General features: G+C 32.4%; 3 protein-coding genes across 5 annotated transcripts; 1 reads left to right on the forward strand and 2 right to left on the reverse strand.

Moving 5' to 3' along the window:
• The first annotated feature begins 1,638 nt into the window (after positions 1–1,638).
• On the forward strand, positions 1,639–5,585 carry LOC137816721 (protein PLASTID MOVEMENT IMPAIRED 1-RELATED 2-like). Of its 3 annotated transcripts, none has more exons than XM_068619991.1 (3): positions 1,639–1,750; positions 2,052–4,287; positions 4,383–5,585. In XM_068619991.1, the coding sequence occupies exons 2-3, from the start codon at positions 2,111–2,113 to the stop codon at positions 5,446–5,448; spliced, it is 3,243 nt and encodes a 1,080-aa protein (XP_068476092.1). In that variant the 5' UTR covers positions 1,639–1,750; positions 2,052–2,110; the 3' UTR covers positions 5,449–5,585. The 3 variants fall into 3 exon arrangements, with proteins under 3 accessions (XP_068476092.1, XP_068476094.1, XP_068476093.1); XM_068619993.1 differs by having other exon boundaries at positions 1,653–1,750; positions 2,104–4,287; XM_068619992.1 differs by having other exon boundaries at positions 1,740–1,834.
• Positions 5,586–7,247: 1,662 nt separating this feature from the next.
• Positions 7,248–9,771, reverse strand: LOC137816722 (L-type lectin-domain containing receptor kinase IX.1-like). Its single transcript, XM_068619995.1, has one exon. The coding sequence runs from the start codon at positions 9,358–9,360 to the stop codon at positions 7,450–7,452; it is 1,911 nt and encodes a 636-aa protein (XP_068476096.1). The 5' UTR covers positions 9,361–9,771; the 3' UTR covers positions 7,248–7,449.
• Positions 9,772–12,486: 2,715 nt separating this feature from the next.
• On the reverse strand, positions 12,487–15,170 carry LOC137816723 (L-type lectin-domain containing receptor kinase IX.1-like). Its single transcript, XM_068619996.1, has 2 exons — positions 13,692–15,170; positions 12,487–13,334 (listed from the first exon to the last, which is right to left on the reverse strand). Exons 1-2 carry the CDS (start codon positions 15,038–15,040, stop codon positions 12,683–12,685), a joined length of 2,001 nt encoding a protein of 666 aa, XP_068476097.1. The 5' UTR covers positions 15,041–15,170; the 3' UTR covers positions 12,487–12,682.
• Positions 15,171–22,886: the final 7,716 nt, after the last annotated feature.

Genomic DNA, 22,886 nt, shown 5'->3' on the forward strand with positions numbered 1-22,886 from the left:
TGAACACGACCGGAACCACAACCATCGGTTGTCGCCACCCTTTCACTGACTTTGTCATGGAAACTCCACTGCCGGACAAGTGGAAAGGGTTCAACAGGGATCGCTACAATGGGACGACCGATCCAGATGAGCACATGGATGCGTATACCACTCACAGACTTTGTATACCACTGATGATGCGATCTTATGTCGGGTTTTTCCCAACAAGTCGTTGAACACGACCGGAACCGCAACCACCGGTTGTCGCCACCCTTTCACTGACTTTGTCATGGAAACTCCACTGCCGGACAAGTGGAAAGGGTTCAACAGGGATCGCTACAATGGAACGACCGATCCAGATGAGCACATGGATGCGTATACCACTCACAGACTTTGTATACCACTGATGATGCGATCTTATGTCGGGTTTTTCCCACTTCCCTAAAATGAGGAATGCTTCTCGCACTTGACGGGGGAGGAGGGGAACTTGCAGGACGAGGTTATGATTGGTAGGGAGCAGAAGACAAAGCGGAAGACGCAGATGACTTGGGGTTTTAGGTGCTTCTTTTGGGAGAGGGAGATTGGTGGTGGTGGTTGCGGAGGAGGTGTTGCTTCTGTAAATCTTAGCTCCCCCATTGGGTAGCTTTCACAGACCTAGAGGAAGAGAAGACCAATGCTAACAAGACAAAAGATAAGACACATACTATATCAGTTGGACCTTATAATCGGTGTAATATGAGATTGACATTTTACATCGTTGAGATCTACCGATATAATATATCTCTTAAAACCGGTATAATATACATTATTTCCATTAGTGATTTATATTTCATATAAGTTATACCACTTTTATTTTTAAAGAATTAACTAAATTCTCACAATAAAATTTATTTTGATTTGCGTTGTTTTAATTCAAAAAGAAAGGTGGAGAACACATCAACCACTAAAGTATATTATTAATGCTTATTTAATTTACTTATTATTCAAAATTCTTATATAACATACTTAATTTTATAGTATATAATTATTAAATATAAAATTAACTTTTAAAAATTTGACAAGTTGACTGCAAATAATTTTTTCTTTGTTTTTAAGATACAGATAATTATAAAATATTTATAAATCTATAAAATGTATAGCAAAAAGTCTATTAACAAAAAAAAAAGTACTCTGTGTTGTACATATTGTATTACATTATTTAATCTTTAAACTGATGTTTAAATTATTTACTATTTTTTCATAACCTCATATCAAATTATTGAAAGATAAAAATAGATATATAAAAAGCCAAATGAACACTTTGTAAAAGAATATGAACAATAAAATATGCAAGACCTGGTGATAAAAAGTCAATAACGTGATAAATGAGACAGATGAAGAACATGTTAAAAAAGGTAAGGACAAATAATTCAATACAAAAACAATTGGAATTTAATGACTATTAATTGAAAAATAGTTTTATAAAGTAAAATAATTGTACACAATCAACTAATTAAAAACATATTTAATTTTTGTAAAAATCAATAAAATTTCCTTTTTATTATCTCTATTCTAAAATATTGTTTTTTTAAAATATAGCAGTTATTTTAGAACAGAGGATGAAAGTATTACCTACCCCACCGCCTGAGCTGGTATTATATGAAACTAAACTAACGACAAGTCAAATCATACTTCTCCTTTCATTAACTATATTTTCTCCTTCCTTTTCCTCTAATCACAGACAAAGCCCGCATTCGAATAAACACAACCTTCTTCACTGCAACTCCTCCAAGTGAGTCTTTTCTTTTCCAAGTGCTTTTTTTCATGTGTTTTTCTTCTTTGCTTGGACGCCCCATCTTCCAATCATGTGATTTTTGTAAGTTTTTTTACGGAATAACAATTGGGGTTTCTTCAAAATTCTTGCTTTCTGTATTTTGATCTACTTGTAGAAAAAGCTTAAGTTTTTGAAGGAGCTAGACGAAGATGAATAGGATGATGTTTTCTGTTTCCCCTTTTTATCTTTGATGTTGTTTTCTTTCCTTTTTGGATAATGAGCTTATGTTTTTTATTTTATCTGCTTTGTTGGAGATTAGAGATATGCTGAAGTGTTCAGAATTGCTTGATTTTACCACTGTTCAATTTTAGTGCCAACATGATGATGAAATCTATGTTTGAGTGTGGAAACCAAGATGCTAATGTTGATGATGGAGAAACTAATTGGAATAGTGGTCAGCTCCTACTGCAAGACATTCAAGAAATAAGCAAAGCTCTTTATGCTCCTTCTAGGCCTTCCTTTTCCACTGTTCATAATCGATCCAAATCTGCGGGAAAAGCCCGGTTGTCGAAATCTCAAGTTGCCTTAACACCCGGATTTCTAAAGGATGATCTGTTGCCTAAGGACAAGAAGATGTCTTCGGCATGGAATTGGAAGAAACCCTTGAAAGCTTTGACCCATATAGGTGATCAAAAGATCAAATGTTGCTTTAACCTTCATGTTCACTCAATTGAGGGTCTGCCTTTGAGTTTTGATGGCATTAGGCTGTGTGTGCTTTGGAAGAGGAAAAGCAACATTTTGCAGACGCGCCCTTCAAGGGTTATCCAGGGTGTTGCGGAGTTCAATGAAACTTTGAGTCATGGATGTTCTGTTTATGTTAGCCGCGCTATGTCTGGTCACTCTGTCAAGTATGAGTCTAAGCGGTTCCTGATTTATGCCTTTATTGTGGGGGCACCTGAACATGACATAGGGAGCCATCAGGTGGATCTCACAAGACTTTTACCTCCGACTTTAGCAGAGTTAGGGGGTGATAGAAGTTCAGGGAAATGGAGCACAAGTTTTAGTTTGACAGGGAAAGCTGTAGGAGCTAGCCTAAATGTTAGTTTCAGCTATCAAATAATGAAGGATGAGTTAATGCAATTTGGTGGTGATAATTTGAATGTTCTCAACCTTATTAATCTGAAGCCAGGCAGGCCAAGCAGCACAAGCAGTGTTATGGATTTTGGTCCTGTCCCTTTTCATTCTGATGATCGGATTTTATCCGGGGAAGCATTGATGAATTCTGGTTCAAGTCTTTCCAAATCAATCAGTTTGCTATATCAAAAACTTGATGAGGGGAACATCCATAATCCAGCACAGGCAGACTCGGAACATTTTGAACCACTTAAATCTCATGTCACATCAAATCATGAAGCTGATGACACTGAATTTTCCATTATAGAACAAATAGAAACATTGGAAGGGGACCCCTTGAAAATTGATCAGGCAGGAAATCAAACAGTAGATTTGTCAACAGTTGAAATCATTAATGTGGATGATATTATTAAGGATGATGACATATTTGTTGACAAGAACATAAGTTTTGATTCAATGGATGACACATGCAGTAGTTGTGTAAATGGGACTATGGCAGGTGACAGCAAACATAAATGCAGTAGTTCATGTGTCAGTTTAACTTTTATAAAGGATGTAGATATACTTCCTGAGACATCAGAGTTTCTTGACCAAGAACACTACCCTAATGTTAAATCAAATTATAAATCACATAGAATGGTAAAAAAATCAAGTAGCTTGGATTTTATCACTGAATCTATTGCAAATGATTTCTTAAACATGCTGGCCACAGAGAGTGGTTCATTTGGCTCAAGTTGTGATGGGGATCCACATTCTCCCAGAGAGAAGCTTTTAAGACAGTTTGAAAAAGAGGCTCAAGCTTCAGGTAACTTCACTTTTGGTTTCAAAGCAAATGAAGAGGAATTGGAGACAGAGACGCTTGGACATAGCGATGGGGATTCTACTGTGGATTCTGATTTGTCTTTATTTATTCAAGCTGCTGAAGAGGAGCATGCTAGGGAGAATCAGTTGTTAATGCAGAGAAGAAAGGCCAAAATTCTTGAAGACCTGGAGACTGATTCATTGATGCAACTGTGGGGTTTAAATGAGAGGGACTTTGAAAATTCTCCGGGAACTTTTTCTGGTGGGTTTGGAAGTCCAATTGAACTACCCAGTGAAGAAACATGCATATTACCTTCAATTGGACAAGGACTTGGTTCATTTGTTCAAATTATGGGTGGAGGCTTTTTAAGGTCCATGAGTCCTTCCCTTTTCAGAAATGCTAAGAATTGTGGTAACCTCATCACTCAGGCTTCTAATCCTGTTGTTCTACCTGCAGAAATGGGTAATGATATACTGGATATACTGCAGCATGTGGCATCTGATGGAGTTGAAGAGCTGTGTGATCATATCTACAAATTATTGCCTTTGCAAGATATCACTGGAAAATCCATTGAGCATATTGCGTTGGAAGCCACAACCAACAAATGGACTCCTGGAAGGTAAGCAACTGTGTTTGTGGCATTACTTGTGAAAAACTCTTTAATTTGAATTATTTGAATTTTTTTAAAGATCTCCTTTCTTAATTCTGTTTCAGGCAGAGGGCATGGCAGCATGATTCGTTTGATGAATTTAATTGTAACTATTTGACAGATGAAGGCATGAGCTTGGACACTGTATCTCTAGAAGCAATAGGTCCTATGGCTGTTAATAAGATTGAATCACTTCTGATAGAAGGGTTGAGAGTACAGTCTGGCATGTTGTACGAGGAGGCACCATCTTATATCCGTCTCCAACATGCAAAGATGCCTTCCGTTGGTAGCAGAAGAGCCAACTGGAACTGGTTTCCCAAATCAGAAAGAGTTGCTAAAGTGCAACTAGAAGATGGTGGAGAAATTGGCCATGATGATCATGGATTGATGGGGCTGTCAATAACATTAGATCAGTGGTTGAGATTGGATTCTGGCATTATTGAAGGAGATCAGAATTCAGAGCAAGTTTTGAAGATCTTACAAGTACACCATTCTAAAATCACAGAGCTACATGATGGAGGGTTGAAAAATGCCATGGAGGACCAGGTAAAAACATTTGGCAGAAAGCATGGACTCTTGGGGAACCAACTTACGGTGGCTTTTATGATCCAGCTTAGGAATCCTCTACGAAATTATGAACAAGTTGGTGCTCCAATGCTGGTTTTGACTCAGGTGGAAAGAGTTCACATGCATGTAATGCAGCAAGATGACAGAAATTTTCAGGATAAAAAGGAAAAGGGAAAGGAGACCTTACTAAATGAAACAAGTGGCGAGTTTTTGGAAGACATGAATACCGAAAATGAATCACCTGGATTTGGATTTAAAATCAGAGAGATTCATCTTTCAGGTGTGCTTACCAAATCCGGAAGGAGGCAACATTGGGGTACTGCAACTCAGCAACAATCTGGGATCCGGTGGTTGCTTGCCAGTGGCATGACTAGTACTGTCAAACATTCAACTTCAACATCAAAGGCAATTGTTTTGTCATCTCCACTGTTTACGAAGAAGTTGCTTAATGAGGACACACTCTGGAGCATTTCTTGTGTTAATAGTATCATGGGGACTAACAGTAAATTGCGTCCTGTTGAAAATGTACACATTCGGAACCCTGATATCATCTTCCCAAGTTGAACTGTCAGATCATTTTTTCCCTACGTGCAATTTTTTAAGTCTATTTTTTAAATTTCTCAATGTAGATAGTTACTACAGTACATTGTCAAGGAAGTTATACGAGTCAACATGCACAAATTTTTTAAAATATGTTAAAATTTGTGGCCTTCTTGGGACCCTTTCTTCTTCCAGTCACCCTTGGTGATGTATACTCAAATTTAAACACTGTACAAAGTTTGGCTGTTTTGGTTGAACTATTGAACTGCTAAAACTGTTTGCAATTAAGAAAATGTAACTTCTAATTTGTTTTAATATATTTTTATTATGAACTATAATTTATTTTATTTATTAAAATTTTATAATGATTTTTTATTTTAATTTTAATTTCATTTTAATTTTTAAAAATTATTTTACATTAAATTATTTTTAAATATATTAATATAGGACCAAATTTATTCTATTACATTGAGCAATACAAAAAAACAGAAACAATTCCATTATCTGTTTTACTTACTTCAAACAATACGTGAAGTAACTCCCGATATTAGTTAGATCAACTCAGCAAGTTTCTAAAAGCAATTACAAACTTTCTTCACACTTCATTTATTTTTCCTGAATTTAAATAATTGCAATTTTCATTCACTTCTTTTATTTATTTTTTTCCTTTTTCACTCTATCCTTAATCCAAACAAAATTCAAGAAAATAAATCTGAAGAGTTTTATCTTTCAATTAATATAAAAAGTAGATTTCATTTAATTTTATCATTTTCTTTTTGGAATTGTGCTTCCTAAACTTTTAAAATAAAAAGTGGCTGATCAAGCATATGTTTGCTGCATACTCCTGAATGCAGTGAAGTAATAATCTCTCTTCCTTGACTTATTCTATTGCCTCTTTATTGTGAAGACTTGGTTAAATTAATAAATAAAAAAGGTATGGTCTTTTTATAAGTAATAATGAATAACGTGTGAATGATCATATATATATATATATATATATATATATTAGAATAAAATTAATTAATTAAACTTGTCTTGCTGTGAATCATCTTTCTAACCTGGGTTGAAGTTTTTGTGTTTGTCTGTAGTAGCCGTCCATTCACAAGTGTCCATGATTTTCATATTCTTAAAAGGCTAAATTGGTTCCATAGTTGAAAAAAGAATATATAAGAATAGAATCTAATCATTTAGCATCACATTAATTTTCCTATAAAAATCTTTTATAAATTTCTGTATAATAAAAACTTGTGACAAATAGATAATATCGCAAGAGGTTGAGCATTAATATATAATATATTTAAAACAATTAATTTATAAGTTAATTATTATATGATAATTTAGTTTATTAGTTTATTATAAGAAACTTACTAAATAAAAATTATTTTAAAGACAAAAAATAATTAATTACAATATTAATTAAATTAAATATTATTTTAGAAAATAAAAAAAATATTAATATATAAAATAATTTCTATTATTAATAAATAATTTTTAATTATCAAAATTTTAAGTATCAACTTTAAAATATATATATTTTTTAATTTAGTTAATCAAGTGACTAATTATTATTTTTTTTCTCTAAAATTAAGTTATATTTAATAATGACAGTGGTTTAAAAATATTTATTACAACTAATTAATAATCAATGATAAATATAAAATGAAATAATATGTTAAATGTCCAACAAATAAGTTTAAAATAAACACAATTAACATAACCAAATATTAAATATTAAATGTTTGATGTACAAATGATTAAAAAAATCTAAAGATATTTCTATCCAGACCAATTATTTAATCATATATATACAGAGATAGAAATAATAGAAGGAAACAAATTGAATATAATAGAATAAAACAAATTGAATTTCGTTTGACATACTACTAGACATCTCGATAATATATTGACTCTATCAACAAAGTGACAATTTATTTTGCAGAAATTCAAGAAACTTGCTCCTCTGAACTACCTCTTATTGGTGACATCCTCTTTATTGAAATAACCTAAGATTTGAAATGGGAGGATTTATGCTTTTCTGGATGACGATCCAAGGGAATCTGGTTGTCCATTATCAGTGAGTTTTGCAGAAAACATTGGCAATGGCACTTCTTGTTTTAGAACATTTATAACCTGTTCTGAGGTTGGCCTTTCCTTGTGGTCTTGATGGGTACACCATATTCCCACACTCAGTAAACATCTCATTTCATTTACATCAAAATCCATCTTCAATTCCTCATCAGCAGCATTCAAAATCTCCCCATCCACATAATTTTTCCATACCCATTTCCTCAAAGGCAAGTGATTACTTTCCCCATCCTGGTGAGTCCTCCTTCCACATGCTATCTCCAAAGCCAAAACCCCAAAACCGTACATGTCTGATTCTTTGCTAACCCTCCCTTCGTTTATATATTCTGGAGCTAGGTACCCATATGTTCCCACCACCTTTGTCTTCTGAGTCCTCAATCTTGGATCCACCAACTTTGCTATCCCAAAGTCACTAATCTTTGTATTGAAATCTGTGTCTAACAAAACATTACCTGACTTTATATCCCTATGAACAACACACTGCTCTGCGTCTTCATGAAGATAACGAAGTGCTCTAGCCACACCTAATGCTATCTTGTATCTCACATTCCATGTCAACCTTCTTCTGTTCCCAAAAAGATGATTGTCAAGGCTTCCATTACTCATGTACTCAAAAACCAGTAACAGCTCCCCATCCTCCTGGCACCACCCCATGAACTGCACAAGGTTTCTATGTATAAGACGACTTATAATCTTCACCTCGTTTCTAAATATTCTCTCAGAATCTTCCACATCAGAAAATATCCTTTTCACCGCAACCACGCGCCCTCCATCATTCAGAAACCCTTTGTAAACTTCTCCAGACCCTCCTTCTCCCAGCCTTCTATCATCTGCAAACCCGTTGGTGGCTGAAACTATTTCGCCATAACCAAACCTTCTAGGCATAACTTCTCTGTCGAAACCAACACCATCTTCCGTTCTTCTCCTTTTGATGGTCACCCAAGAAATACAAATAACCACGATCACAAAAACAATAGAACAAACCACTGTAAGAACTACTACTTTGACCTGAACCTTGCATTTGGTTGCGATGCCATTTTCTCTGTTTTCCTCTGCATGCGTAGAATTTATATCTAGGCTTGAACTGAACTCCCAGGAATGGATCACATTTTTCTCAGTGGACGACCCAGTTGAGCCCGAAAACCCAACATTGACCCACTCCGGTAAAATTGCCCACAGGTCAATGTTGTACGAAAGATAATTGCTGGGAGAAGAAGCAGAACTAGTTCCATCAAATAACCACGAAACAGCGAGGAGTTTGGCAGAAGCATTATAAGTTATCAAGGCATGCCCCATCTTCCCTGTGTTGGTCTCAATATCAAACTTGGTATAGTTGAGAGATGCCACAGAGTTATTGTTGATCCCTACGTGTTGCATTGGTGGGTCTAAGTCGTTTACATAAGTGTCAAATTCGACAGCAAGGATGTTATTTTGGGTGTCATCGTATAGGCCGAGAAGGGAGCCATCATCAGTAGTGGTCGGAATCTGGTAAGCAATAGGGGCCAAGTAGAAGGCAAAGCCATCACCGTACTTGACTCCTGATGGTACGTCGATAGTGAATGAGAAGCGAGTTGAAAAATCAGAGACATGTCCGTTAGAAGAGTTTTTGAGGCGTAGAGGTTGGCCATAGATGGCTCTTCCAACTCCGTTGCCGATGAGTGGGTTGAGCACTACAGACCCGTCCTCAATCTTGGCCACGCCTGCGTATCCAACGATGCTTGCACTTTCAGTGTCGTTAAAGTTAGTTATGCTGAAGGAAAATGGTTGAACAAAGTTTATTGGAAGGAGAAAGAGGATGAACAAAAGAAGAAAAGTTTTCAAGTAGTGGAAATTTTCAAAGGTTGCCAACATCGTTTATTGCCACTGAGTCTAATCTTGAGATAATGGCTTGACATAACATTGGATAGTTTATAAGCTCCTACCATAAATTATAATAGCACGATTTATGGACCCCTAAACAAACATTTTTTTATCTTCTTGATGTGAATGGATTAAAAATTTAATTATTGGCGTTGCTTGAAGTTCAGAAAAAACTGCAGGTGTTGATCAAGAAAAATATATCCTACTCATGGAACTTTTTCTTAACAATATATGCAGGGCAGTCACAGATTTATAGTTTGTTAAAAAAAGAAAGCAATAAGGTAAAGATAAAAAAAAAAGGCTAGATGGGATACTTGGATGCTTTGAGCTCTTCACGATTCAAGAATTTTTTATGTTGAACTATACATCATTATGTTTTTGACAGTGAAATGTAGATGAAGGAAAACAAAGAAAATGAAGTGTGTATCTGTTGGCGTAACTGATATGGAGTTGACATTATTTTCCTTCAGGAGTTGCGTATCAGTTGATGCCAAATGTCATGCTCATCGTTGGTTGTTTTAAATATTGGATTTCTCAGTGCACATGGCTTGTCTTGGCGTTCACTAATAGCGACTTTGGGGGACAACAAAGTAATATATAATGAAGATAAAGCCTAAACATACAAGGTCCTATAGGAGACGTTATAAGTGGAAGTATCTTAAAAACTAATTAATAAAGAAGGGGTTGGAATGATATGTATACAATAAACAAAACTGGGATTGATACATAAAGACAAATGCTTTGCTATGTGGGGGATAACGCAATTGATTAGACTCATAAGGGTGTAGAAAATGAGTGGGACAGGGGAATTCTAAGTGCAGGACAGAAAAACATCTCAAGTGTAGTGATCAATGTATACTCTTTCTATGAAATTAATGATAAATGTCAACTCTGGGAGGACATGATTGGAATAAGAAAAGCAGATGTAAAATGTGGTGTAATTTGGAAGATTTTAATGCTGTTACATATCTCGAGGAGAGGTTTAAGTAGGAAGCAACAGAATGGTTGAAAAATGGTGAGGATGCAAGTAATATGTGCTAGAAAGAATATAGATCACTGTACTTTGGTATTAAAAATGACAATCTATAATTGAGGTCCCAAACCTTTTAGGACGTGGATGCTTGGCAGATTGTAAAGCGATTTAATGAATTAGTGAAAAGATCATGGAACAACTGTATAGTGGGTATAGGAAATGACAGAAACTAAGAAAAATTCAAATGGTTGAAATAGGACCTTGCATAATGGAATAAGGAGGGCTTTTTTTGTCAGCGAAAAATGAATAAAATTAAAGGAAGTATTTAAGAAATACTCCAACAACCTTTGTACAAAAGAGATTATGGCTAGTGAGTTATCAGAAGAAAAAAAACTCAAATAGTCTAATAAAAGCTACTTACAAAAGATAATTGAGTTCCCTTCCTAATCAAAGCTTTTCCACACATAAACTTACAACCACCGTGAAAGACATCCACACAAACTAGTTAAAGTAAGATCCATCGGCTTTATGGGAGCACTTTAGTCAATCCATATAACAAGGTATTCTCCAAGAAAAAGGATACATTGACAACCTTGCTCTACTATACAATCATCTTTTTTTATCTAAAATTTCAACTATTATATGAAATGACAAAAATACCATTTTTTATATCATCAATTAGAAGTTGTATACTAAAGCAGTTGTTAATGTATCATTCTTCATTCTCCAAAGATTGTTATCTTTCATGTTTCCCAAGACTGTACCACAATTCATCATATGACACAAGTTTGGTAATGCACAACGGTTAGAAAGTGGATTACATGGATGCATGGATGCTTGGAATCATCCTCAATATCAATATTGGTGAACGACAATCCAACTAAGGATTGAAACCAATTAAGGGTTTGAGACAATGGGACCCTTTGACCATTTTTCTATTTTTGATGATTACGAAAAGTCTAGCTGGAATAATAAGACAAATTGTAAATAATAATATACTAGGAGTGAAGGTAGGAAAAAAAGAGATAGAGATAAATATATTACAATTTGCGGAATTTGTGGATGGTACTTTGTTTGTGTGTGACATTATTTTAACATTTTGCATTTTCCTTATATTTTTATTAAGGATATTTTTATTTATTTTTATTTTTTTTATTATAAATATTAATATTTTGTTGTGGGTGTAAGGTAGAGTAGGGTGTCAAAATATCATTATCCTATAAAAAAGGAGAATGTTTTTTTGACACTCGTGCTCCACCATACACCCAATAAATATTAATATTTTCATTATTTTTAATTTTCTTAATTTTAAAAATTATTTTTTAATTGTTTTAAAAATTATTAATATTTTGACACTCATTTTGCTTATATTTTTTTTAATGAGATTTTTTTTAAAATTTTTTTATTACAAATATTAATATTTTGTTGTGAGTGTAAGGTGTTAAAATATTATTATCCTATAAAAAAATTATTGGTTATAAAAAAAAAAAGTACTAAAATGTTTTGAAATTGTATCATGTATTCTTAGAGTCAATTTTCATAACTGTAAGATTGGAGGTTTGGGAATAGATTGTTAAATTGCAAATATTTTCAAAAATACTAAATTGTAGTCTAATGAAGATCTCATTCACCTACTTAGGAATGCATGTGAGGGAAATCCTAGGAAGAAACCCTTCTCGCAACCTATTGTGGCCAAAATCAAGAGGAAATATCGAGGTCAAAATGTAGGTTTTTATCACCGGATCAAGTTTGCTTAATAAAATATATTATTACAGTCTTACCCCTATACCACTTCTCCTTCTTTAAAACACCAATAACTATTTCCCATGAGATTACAAGGACAACAATATTTTTTGTGGGGTTATAAAGCTTAGGGTAGGAAGATTGTTTGGGTTAAATGAGAAAATATCTATAAAACAAAGGAAGATGGAGGGGTTACAAATAAGGAATTTTAATATAGTATTATTAGCCAAGTGGAAATAGAGACTTGGAATAGAGAGAGTGTGATTATGGAAACACATACTAGAATCCAAATATGATAATGGAGAGGTTTGAATAAGAGAAAAATTCAATACATCCCTTGAATATTACCGTCCTTTAAATATCCTAATTAATTGATTTTATTACTTGTTGAGATAAAACAATTACACAAATCTAAGAAGTAATTAAACATGAACAAACTTTACTATATGTTACACAGGTATTTACATACATTTGACATGTCATTAAACAACTTATCCCAAAAGTAACAAAAATCACAAAACGAAATGAAAATCTGTATGAAAAGTCCACAACTTCATTCCTCCCGAAATAGATGGGTTCAAAGGTTGGCTTAGAAAACTAACGTCCAACAGATATAAAGCTGTCAGTGAAAGGTAGTGTCTGCACGGACTGATAATTAGGTTCTTGTGAATATGAAACTAGAGAAGGAGGAAGATGGTCGTGCATATCAAGTGGAAGCTCTGGCAATGGAGCTTCTAGCTCAAGAACCTTTATCACTTGTGCTGCCTTTGGCCTTTCCTTGTCGTTAGGGTTAGTACACCACAACCCCACAATGATCAGGCTTCTCATTTCATCCACATCAAACTCCTTGTTCAATTTCTCATCAACAACATCCATGACATTCCCTTCCACGTATTTTTTCCACACCCAGTTCATGAGAGGCATATGAAACTCCCCATCAAGATAAGTCCTCCTTCCACATGCAATTTCAAGAGCCACAACACCAAAACTATAGATGTCTGATTCCTTACTAGCCCTACCTCCGTTGATGTATTCTGGGGCAAGGTACCCGAAAGTCCCCACCACTCCTGTCATTTGAGTCCTCAATCTTGGATCCACAAACTTTGCCATTCCAAAATCTCCAAGCTTTGTGCTAAAATCTGTGTCCAACAACACATTTGCTGACTTAATATCCCTGTGAAGAACACACTGCTCCGCATCTTCATGAAGATAACGAACTGCTGCAGCCACTCCCAATGCTACCTTGTACCTGTGGGGAGAATTGAGATGAAACGAGAGAATTCAGAAGCATATACTAGTAAAAGGTTTCAGTTGAATAAGACAATTACTCTATTACAAAGAAAGTAGGAAGTAAATATGTATACAATACATGTTTGCGTATGTATTTTTAATGATGTATTTCCTTATTTTCACGTTCAAAGCAACAAAAGATGGAGAAGTTATTCTTTTAGCTTGGGGTGAATCCGTCCACTGGTGTCAGATGTGTTGCCAAAGACATGGTAATTACTATATTATTAAGTGATGGGGAACAGTCTGTTCTTGAAATATATTATGTTCCAAACAGATAATAAAATATATTCAAGAACATAAAATGTATGTAACTTACCTAACATCCCAGGTCAAAGGTTTTTTGTCCCCAAAGAGATGAGTGTCGAGGCTTCCATTAGGCATGTACTCAAAAAGCAACAAAAACTCACCTTGCTCGTGGCACCACCCTACGAACTGGACCAAGTTTCTGTGTATTAGACGGCTTATAACCCTAACCTCATTGATGAAAACTCTCTCTGAATTTGCGAATTTGGCGAAAATCCTTTTCACAGCAACAACCCTTCCTAAATCACTCAGAAGCCCTTTGTAAACCTGTCCGGAGGCTCCTCGACCAAGCTTTCTATCATCTGCAAATCCGTTGGTGGCTGCAACTAGTTCTTTGTAATCAAACCTTCTTGGTATAGTTGCTCTATCCAAGTCAAACTTAACTGAGTTCGCTCCACCTTCACCATCATTAGTCTTATCAACCGTATCCCTTCTTTTCCTCCTAATCATGGCCCAAACTGCAATACTCGCAACCACGACCAGCAAGACCGCTGAAGAAGTCGCCAAAGCAATCACCAAAACGTTTCGTTTCCCGTTCCCACCGTTCCCCTCACCGGAGGAATTATCCGTAGCATCGGAATTCAACGTTGAACTAAACTCCCACGAGTGAATAATGTTGTGCTCAGTTAATTCGCCTGTTGAAGCAGAGAACCCAACATCCACCCACTCGGGTAGAATTTCCATGAGGTCAATCTTGTACGAAAGTGAAGAATTGGAGTGTGAATTTGCCGTTCCGTTGAAGGACCAAGCCACAAAGAGGGTCTTGTTGGAAGCAGTGTAGGTTATCAAAACGTTACATTTCTTTCCCAGGTTTTTGTCAATGTCAAACTTGGCAAAAGCCACGGATTTGAGCGAGTTATCGTCTATGCCAACGTGCTGCATGGGTGGGTCAATGGTTCCATTAAGTGTGTCAAACTCAACCGCGAGGACGTGGTTATGTGGAATAAAGGTATTGGAGGTGGTGTTGAAAAGGGCAAAAGTGCCACCAGCTGCGTTGGGAGGAATCTGGTAGCCATGAGGGGCCATGTAGAAGGCGAAACCGTCAGCATAGGTGCCGTTGGTGGCTCTGTCAATGGTGAAAGTGAAGCGTGTGGTGAAGTCTGTGAGAACACTCGAAGATGCGTCCCACAGGTGCAGAGGTTTTGCGTACAAGGCTCTGCCAACGCGGAAAAGATAGTCCACAATGTTGAGTTGTATGGTGCCGTTGGTGGCTTGGCCATCACCAACGTATGCCATGGTTTTTTCACTCTCAGGGTCGTTGAAGTTTGTTATGTTGAAATTTAGTGATTCTACAGTTTTAAGGAAAGGAGGATGAAAAGCCAGTAGAAGAACAAAAGCTGTCACCTTCTCTAGCAACCTCATTCTCAGTAAGGCCTGAGACAGGGGGAAGAACAGTGGGAGCTAGAATTGATATGAATGGAGCTTGATGTTTAGATATATATATAGATACAAGTACTATATGATTAATAATTTCTCCTCTTCCATCAACATTCTTTTGCATTCATAACATTCAAACTCGACCTTACTTAAATAATATATCCAAACTCAATGAGATCAGTGTATGTAGTATATGAATTACATGTTGTAATCACTTTCTCGTTCTTTTTTCATTTTAAACGTTAAATGCTACTAATTTTTCTTTCTGTCATTTAGCTTGGAATGTCAATTGAATAGCATCGAATATATTGTTTTAAATATAAAATTTGTCTGATTTTTCTACTTAGACAAGTTGGAGAATTAAAAAAAGATAATTAGTTTAATTGAAAAGATCAGTCATCTAAAAAATCCTGGTAGAAAGAAATGTTTTGGCATTGGTTTGGTTTAAGAGGTTTTGGTCTTCAATCCCTCCATCTATATAATTTATTTTATGGCATGTTCTGCTTCAACGTATGCCTACTGATGAGAATCTACGTATGTGTTGTCGTTTTGGTTTGTAGTTTATGTGGGAATGCATTGGAAACTTCAGAATATCTTTTTCTGTGATGTGAAAAGGTTTTGAATATGAAAAAAATACCTTGACAATTTTTAGAGTTATAATTCTTTATGTAAATATAAATAATAAAGATATAAAAAAAATATTAAAGTAATAATATTAAAAGTTATAATGTAGTTGTATAAAACATGTTATTTTTCAAAGTATCATTATTCAAAATGTTAAATTGAAAACTGAAATTTTATAACTTTTCAAAATTTCTCCTTCTCTTCATATAAAGTCCACATTTCACTACAAGATTATTTCTCCTTCTAAACTATCTAAAGTAATTCACTATTATGTTGTCAACATATATTCCTTAACAAATATAAAGGTGTTTAGAATTAGTTTGTTGTTATATAATATATTAATATTTATGTTTTATTGCAAATTTTTTGAACTATATAGCTAATAAATCTATTCTTTTAAATCAGTCTAATTCCATTATTTCCACTACATGAAAATCATTACATAAAAACTAATTTTAAAGATCAAAATAATTAGTTATTATTTAACTAAATTAAAAATTATTTTATAAATTAAAAAAAATTATTGGTATCTAAATTATTTTCTATTACTAATAAAAATTTATAAAATAGTTTCTAAATTGGTATCTAACCATTAAGTTTTAACTATTTATTCCTTTATATTCTAAATTAGTCTCTAAATAGTGATTAATTTAGAATCTAAAATATTAGTAGTTAAGACCTAAATAGTCAATTTAGAAATTATTTTATAAATTTTTATTTATAGTAAAAATCCTTTTAGATATCAATAATTTTTTATTTTTTAAAATAATATATAATTTAGTCAGATTAATTATTTTTTGTTTTTAAATTTAATTATTATTTAATGATTTTTTAATGTAAACTAAGTATTTTTAATGTTGGGTGTAGTATAAGATTAATTTACTTAAAGGTTTAGGTGTATTATAAGGTTAATTTAGTTAAAAGTTCAAGGTCTGAATGGGAAAAATGATGAGCAGATAATTTAGAAGAAAAAGTAATAAATCTATTGTTTTGAGATTTTGATTTTTTGGTGATTTAATCTTAAAGAAAATTGAGTGCTTATGGTTTGGCCACATATGGTTATCTTATACCAAATTTTCTTTGGTTAAGTTTCTAGAAGTGGGAATGGCTTATCTAAATATATATGTTTTTCTTTATTTTTATGGTCATGAGTTTTGGTTTGTAATGTTATTTTTTATCTTTAATAATATTTTTACATGATTCAAATGATGTAGACATGGAAATAATTAGAATATCAAGGACGTGCCACTTTATAATATATATATATATAAAGAATTCACATGTTATTTATTTATTATAATCGAACGAAAAGTCTTCATTCATATCATAGACCCACTTACCAAAAGTGCTAATTGGGCCCAAGGCCCCAATTAATTTTAATGTTGAGGAAGACTTCCACGATCAAGGAACCAATAAGATACTTCCAGCTACAAAAAATATTTTTAGTAGAGATAATTACATTGACTTCTATGATTTTAGTTTTTGGCTATATTTTAAAAATTCTAAAATAAAGTGTCATCTTTGACTATTCTACTGGTTCTCTCCTGCGTGAAGACTTAGTTTAATGATAACAAATAAATTATTTTTTATTTTTAAGATATAGAAATCTTTATAAGTATTTAATAATTTTTTCAAATTGAATATTAAAAAAAAAAAAAATTCAAGTTCTTAAAAAAAAAAAAATTACTTTATTCCAAATATTGCATTATTTTTTTAAAGTGATATTGAAATGTTTTATATTTCTTTATTTTTCAACTTATTTTCCCTCATATTAACCTACACTTTTTTTATTAAATGATTGTGTATGATTTCAGTGTTCAAATCATACGATATTTAATACATATTATTTTTTGCATGTATTTCAATTTTATAAACATATATGAAGTAAAACTAAGATAATTAATGTCTTACGCTTACCAAAAGTTTTATTATATTAGGCATTTAATTTGAAGAAGAAATTATTGAGTGTTTAAAATAAAAAAATTGATCAAATAATACTTGAAACTTATTTAAGTCTAAATACATTGTTGGGCCACTTCATGAAATTCATCAACAAGATTCAATATCAATAAATTATGAATAAATTTATATAAAAAAAAGTAATCATTTGTAACAGCAAGACACATATATTTGTAAGTCTTTTTATTTATTTTTATTTATACGGTATTCATCTTAGTCAATGTAGAACTTAACTTCATATTTGAAATCCTGGTATAATTAGGATGTGATGACTTTTTATATGAAAAAAATAAATAAAAGTAAACAATGATTATGATAGCAACAAATGAGAACTAAAATCTTACGCATTGATTAACAAATTAATAAAAAATGATTTTTTATTTGAAAATGGAGAAATACATTCTTCTGTCCAAGTTTTCTCAAATAATTTTTAACAATGTTTTAAATCATTTACCTATATTGCTCATGAGACACGTCAATTAAAAAATATGATGTGTATATATAAAGAAATATTTTATAATTCATGTGAGGTTTTTATCAATCGATATATGTTGATTGTTTTTAAATTTATCAATCTTATTAACAATTTTGAAGTTAGTTGAATGAATATACAATGGAGTCTTTTGTATCATTAGATAAGTACAAGTTTTGATTCAACACTTCAAATCACATCTTCCAATCAATTTTCTATAGTTAAATCAATAATTTCATCACTTTGACAAATCTAAAAATTCATCATTTATCATATACATATTTTATAATTTCTAAAAGAAAAGTCATCAAATAGAAGATTCTCCCCAGTATATATAACATTTAATACCTTTCAAAGATTTCATACAATAAGACCTAATTCTTACTTCATGCTCACTAATATTAGCAATATGTTGCACAAATTAATCATTAAATATTACAAAAATGTAAAAATATTTTAATTAAATTTTCTATACAACTTAATATATATATATATATATATATAATTTAAATGAAATAAAAAAATACACAAAAGAACTATGCTTGCATAATTTAAAATAAAACACAGTTTATTTAAAAAATAATAATTTAGCTTAAACAAATCATATCAAATCAATAATCTAAATTTGATAATGCTTTTAAAATATTTAGTATAAAATAAAATTAACCAAGATTCATAAATGTTTCAAATTAGATCACTATACGTGGAACTGATTTTTTTTTCAATAAAAAAATGTTATTATTTAAGTGTTTGTAATTAGTTGTTTTGAACTACTTCACTTAAGTAAATTAATAGATTCTTAAACATTTTCACTTAACATAACTAAATGGTCACTTTAAGAGACTTAGTTAAGAAAAATTAGGAACACTTACATTGTTCATTTAATTGTTAAAAAATGTTTGCTTAAATGACTTTGTTTGAAGAAAAAATAAAGTAAATTCAAGTTTGTTGGAGTGTAATCGCTTAAAGAAATTATTAGATTATTCAAAGTGTGTTTAAATAAAAATGTTTTCACTTAAGTGTCTTACTTAAAGTGAAATTAACATCATTTTTAAGTTACTATTCAAATATATTTAAACTATTCTAAAGTTTTAACTTGTTTAGTAGAAAATTCGCACAACGTTTCAATGAAGAATGATAGGTTAGATTTCAACGTGATTAAGTTTTTTTTTATATTTATACTTGTACTGGAAAAGTTATTTGTCCTCTTTTTGTTAGATGAGAGTTTCCTTCATCAGGTTGGGTTAAAATTAACACTGATGGGGTTGTTAGGGAATATTCTGGTCTTGCTACTTGTGGAGGTATTTTCCATTGGAGAATTGGGGGTTTATTGGTGTTTTTTCTGCGTTTCTTGAAGTTCAGACTGCTATGGTTGTTGAGTTTTATGAAGTTATACATGCTATGGAGGAAGCTCAAAAGATGGAGCTTACTAATGTATGACTTAAATGTGATTTTGCCTTGATTTGTGTTGCATTTACTGCTAGGACTAATGTTCCGTGGATGCTTCGTAATTGATAGAATACTTATCTTAATTATTGTCGAAAAATCAAATTTAGCTTTACTTATATTTTTCGTGAAGGAAATGTGTGTGTCGATAAATTGACTAATTTAGGATTTATTCGAAGAGAACCATTTCAGTGATATAATAGACTTCCAACTACTATGTTGTTAGAATTCTTTATGAATAAGTATAATCTACCTATGTACCATTTTTGCTAACATATGGATTTTGGTCTAATCCCATTTTTTTTGTATTTTCTTTCCTTTTTATTTTTTTAATAATATTTTTTTTATGTGATGGCAGACGATTGTTCTTACTTGAGGTGTCAGACTGACTAAGATGTCAAGTTGCATAGTGGTTTTATAAAAAAAAATACACAATTAAAATTTTGTATTACACATTTTAGATGTTCAAAACATTTTAACTTAAATTGAGAAAGGGAGTTTTAAATAATAATAATGTTGGGCAGGCTGAATGGACCAGACTTTTCAAAAGAACATGTGCATATATAGAAATCAGTAGTGGCAAGTAGCAAAACTATTGGACCAGCCGAATGGACCCAGGCTTTTAAAAAACATTGAGGTGCATATGTAAATAAGGAGTGTTGCAAATAATAAAAATACTGGGAGTGGGAATACTAAAACGAGGTGTCCAAAACAAAAGGGGCCCAAAATAACAAAGCCTATACAAGAAACAACAGTGGGGCACTCTTTTTATTTAAGATTGGCACCAAATGGGCTGTTTCTTCCTGCACCTCCATATATTCTTCTCCCACCTCCATAAATTTCATATTTCCAAAAATACCTCTTTGTAATATTTCGGATTATGTAATCTGGAAGTCTTTTTTCAAATTCGTAATTAGCTTCCAGATTACATAATCCAGAAGCCTTTTTTCAGATGCATGATTAATTTTTGGATTATGTAATCCGGAAGTCTTTTTTAGCTTATGGATTACATAATCCGGAAGTCTTTTTTGAAATACGTGTCTAGATTACATAATTCGAAAGCTACTTTATAGGGGTGACACAAGAAGGTTAAAAATGTATTTTCATGTTGTGTATGGGGTGGCAGAAGAACCTATGGAGGTGCAGGAAGAATCAGTCCACCAAATGATGCCCCACATTAGAATTTTCAAAAGCAAGAAGAAAGTGACCACCACATGTATAAAAATATATAATGATCCAACAAAATGCATCTCTCACATCTACCTCACATGTTCATAATAAAAAAAACTATATAAAATGCACTTAGTAGTGCCACGTTCTTAAAGCATGCATGCATTGTGAACTTCATTCATGTGGGAAATAAAAACAAATGCAAAAACTTGAACTTAATAATGCAGACTACAAACTTCATTCACTTGGCAAGTTACCCTTAAATAAAGCTGAAATTGTTTTTCTCCAACACCAACATCTTCCCACTTCAAACACCTAGGAAACATATTCAAAACTTCACAATTTTTGGTAGGATGCTTCAAAACATGCTGAAACTCCCAAACCTACAACATTAAGAATTAAAACATAATTATCGTTCTTAATCATGCAATCATTTCATATTTCAATTGTTATGTAAGCATGTATGACATATATACCTCAAATACTAATGCACACCCAACAATATGCATCTATGTTGCATTTTTCTCCATGGACAAAAAATTATATGTCTAAAAAAGTTCATCAACCAACAAATCATAAATATCCCTAATTATATTTCTCAACATACTTAAGATCGTCTAAGATCTTAAAAAGTCTCAGAAACCCATTAGGGTTTGTATTTGGAAAATAGATTTTGGTCAATCCAATTACAATATACAATCGACAATAGTCATTGACATTATCTTCAATCGCAAGGTCATGTACTTCATCAACAATGTCCCATAACTCAACTTTTTTACACGAAAAAAACTTTGTTGTGTGACATTTATCATCTTCTTCATATACCACATTTTCATTTACTACAAGTAATCTCAATAAGGTACAACCATATTTTTTTATTTTTCGTTCATCATCTCACATACTACATAATTCAAATAGACGTGGACCATTAATTTTCATCTTTTCACTTATAGCCATTAAATACTTAAACAACGTTGACCAATTTGGGTCCTTTTGTGCTACTATTCAATTTTTCAACCACATCTACACAACAACAAATAACAACATAAATCAAAATAACATAACACAATCACTTCATATTATAACACTTCACAATGTTAGTTTCCTTCTTATATGTACTTGTAATAACCCACCCCACTACTATATATAGGACACTCATCTAAATTTTACCTACAAACTACAACATTACTACAAATTATTTCCACACAACACACTTATATGTCTTTTTCTACCACAACTCATCCTCACATATGTTTGTCAATACTCCATCATTTTGCTCTTCTACAAACCCCTCATTCAACCTCACTTGCGACTTCAAACCAACATAATGAACCTACTTTTTCTCAACACACCAACCTTCATCCAAATGCAACCATCGCTATACATTTCCTTAAACAAAAAGTAACCTTTACAAGCCAATTTTGGTACCAAAAAATACAATAAATTAAGAGATTTGTCCACAGTGTATCGTGAATTTTTACTGCGCATTGATGGAATAAAAACATTGTTAGAGGAACTTCTGAATAAAGGACAATAGTTGAGTCAAATGAGTCTTTCTACCGTTGAAAACTCGTTACACTCGTATTGTTAATCATTTCACGTTCATTTCTAGTGTTTAACTAAAGATATTGATCCATCTTATTCTTTTTTTTTAAATTTTGTTATAGTGTAATTAATCTTTTTTCTAATCGTCAAAGAATCTCTTGTACAAAAAGATAGTTAAACTATCTAGACCCTAGTCATAATCTTCTTATAAACTAGAAAAAAAATACTACAATTAGTCATAAAACCAAGTCTCACATAAGAAATATATATAAAATCTTACATTGGGTACACAATAACCATCCACTACCCTCTATGCATCATATTGTTGAAACCATTCCAAACATAAATAAAAGTAAAACATTCAATGAAATGTCTCAAGAGAATCCCAATATACAAGCGAGAGACATGTTTTGCACTTGTGGTTCTAAGATAGAGACATGTTTTGCATTTGTGGTTCTAAGATATTGATCTATGAACTAACCTTGATGAGACAACATGCTATTTTTGATAAATTTGTGTATATATAACAACAAAAACGTATTTCATATCCTTATAAGGTCAGTTAATCTATAAGATTGAGCTATTACCAACATTGTTGTTGATGACTTAATGTTT

The sequence above is a fragment of the Phaseolus vulgaris genome, chromosome 1, assembly GCF_000499845.2.
Source record: "Phaseolus vulgaris cultivar G19833 chromosome 1, P. vulgaris v2.0, whole genome shotgun sequence".
Classification (NCBI taxonomy): domain Eukaryota; kingdom Viridiplantae; phylum Streptophyta; class Magnoliopsida; order Fabales; family Fabaceae; genus Phaseolus; species Phaseolus vulgaris.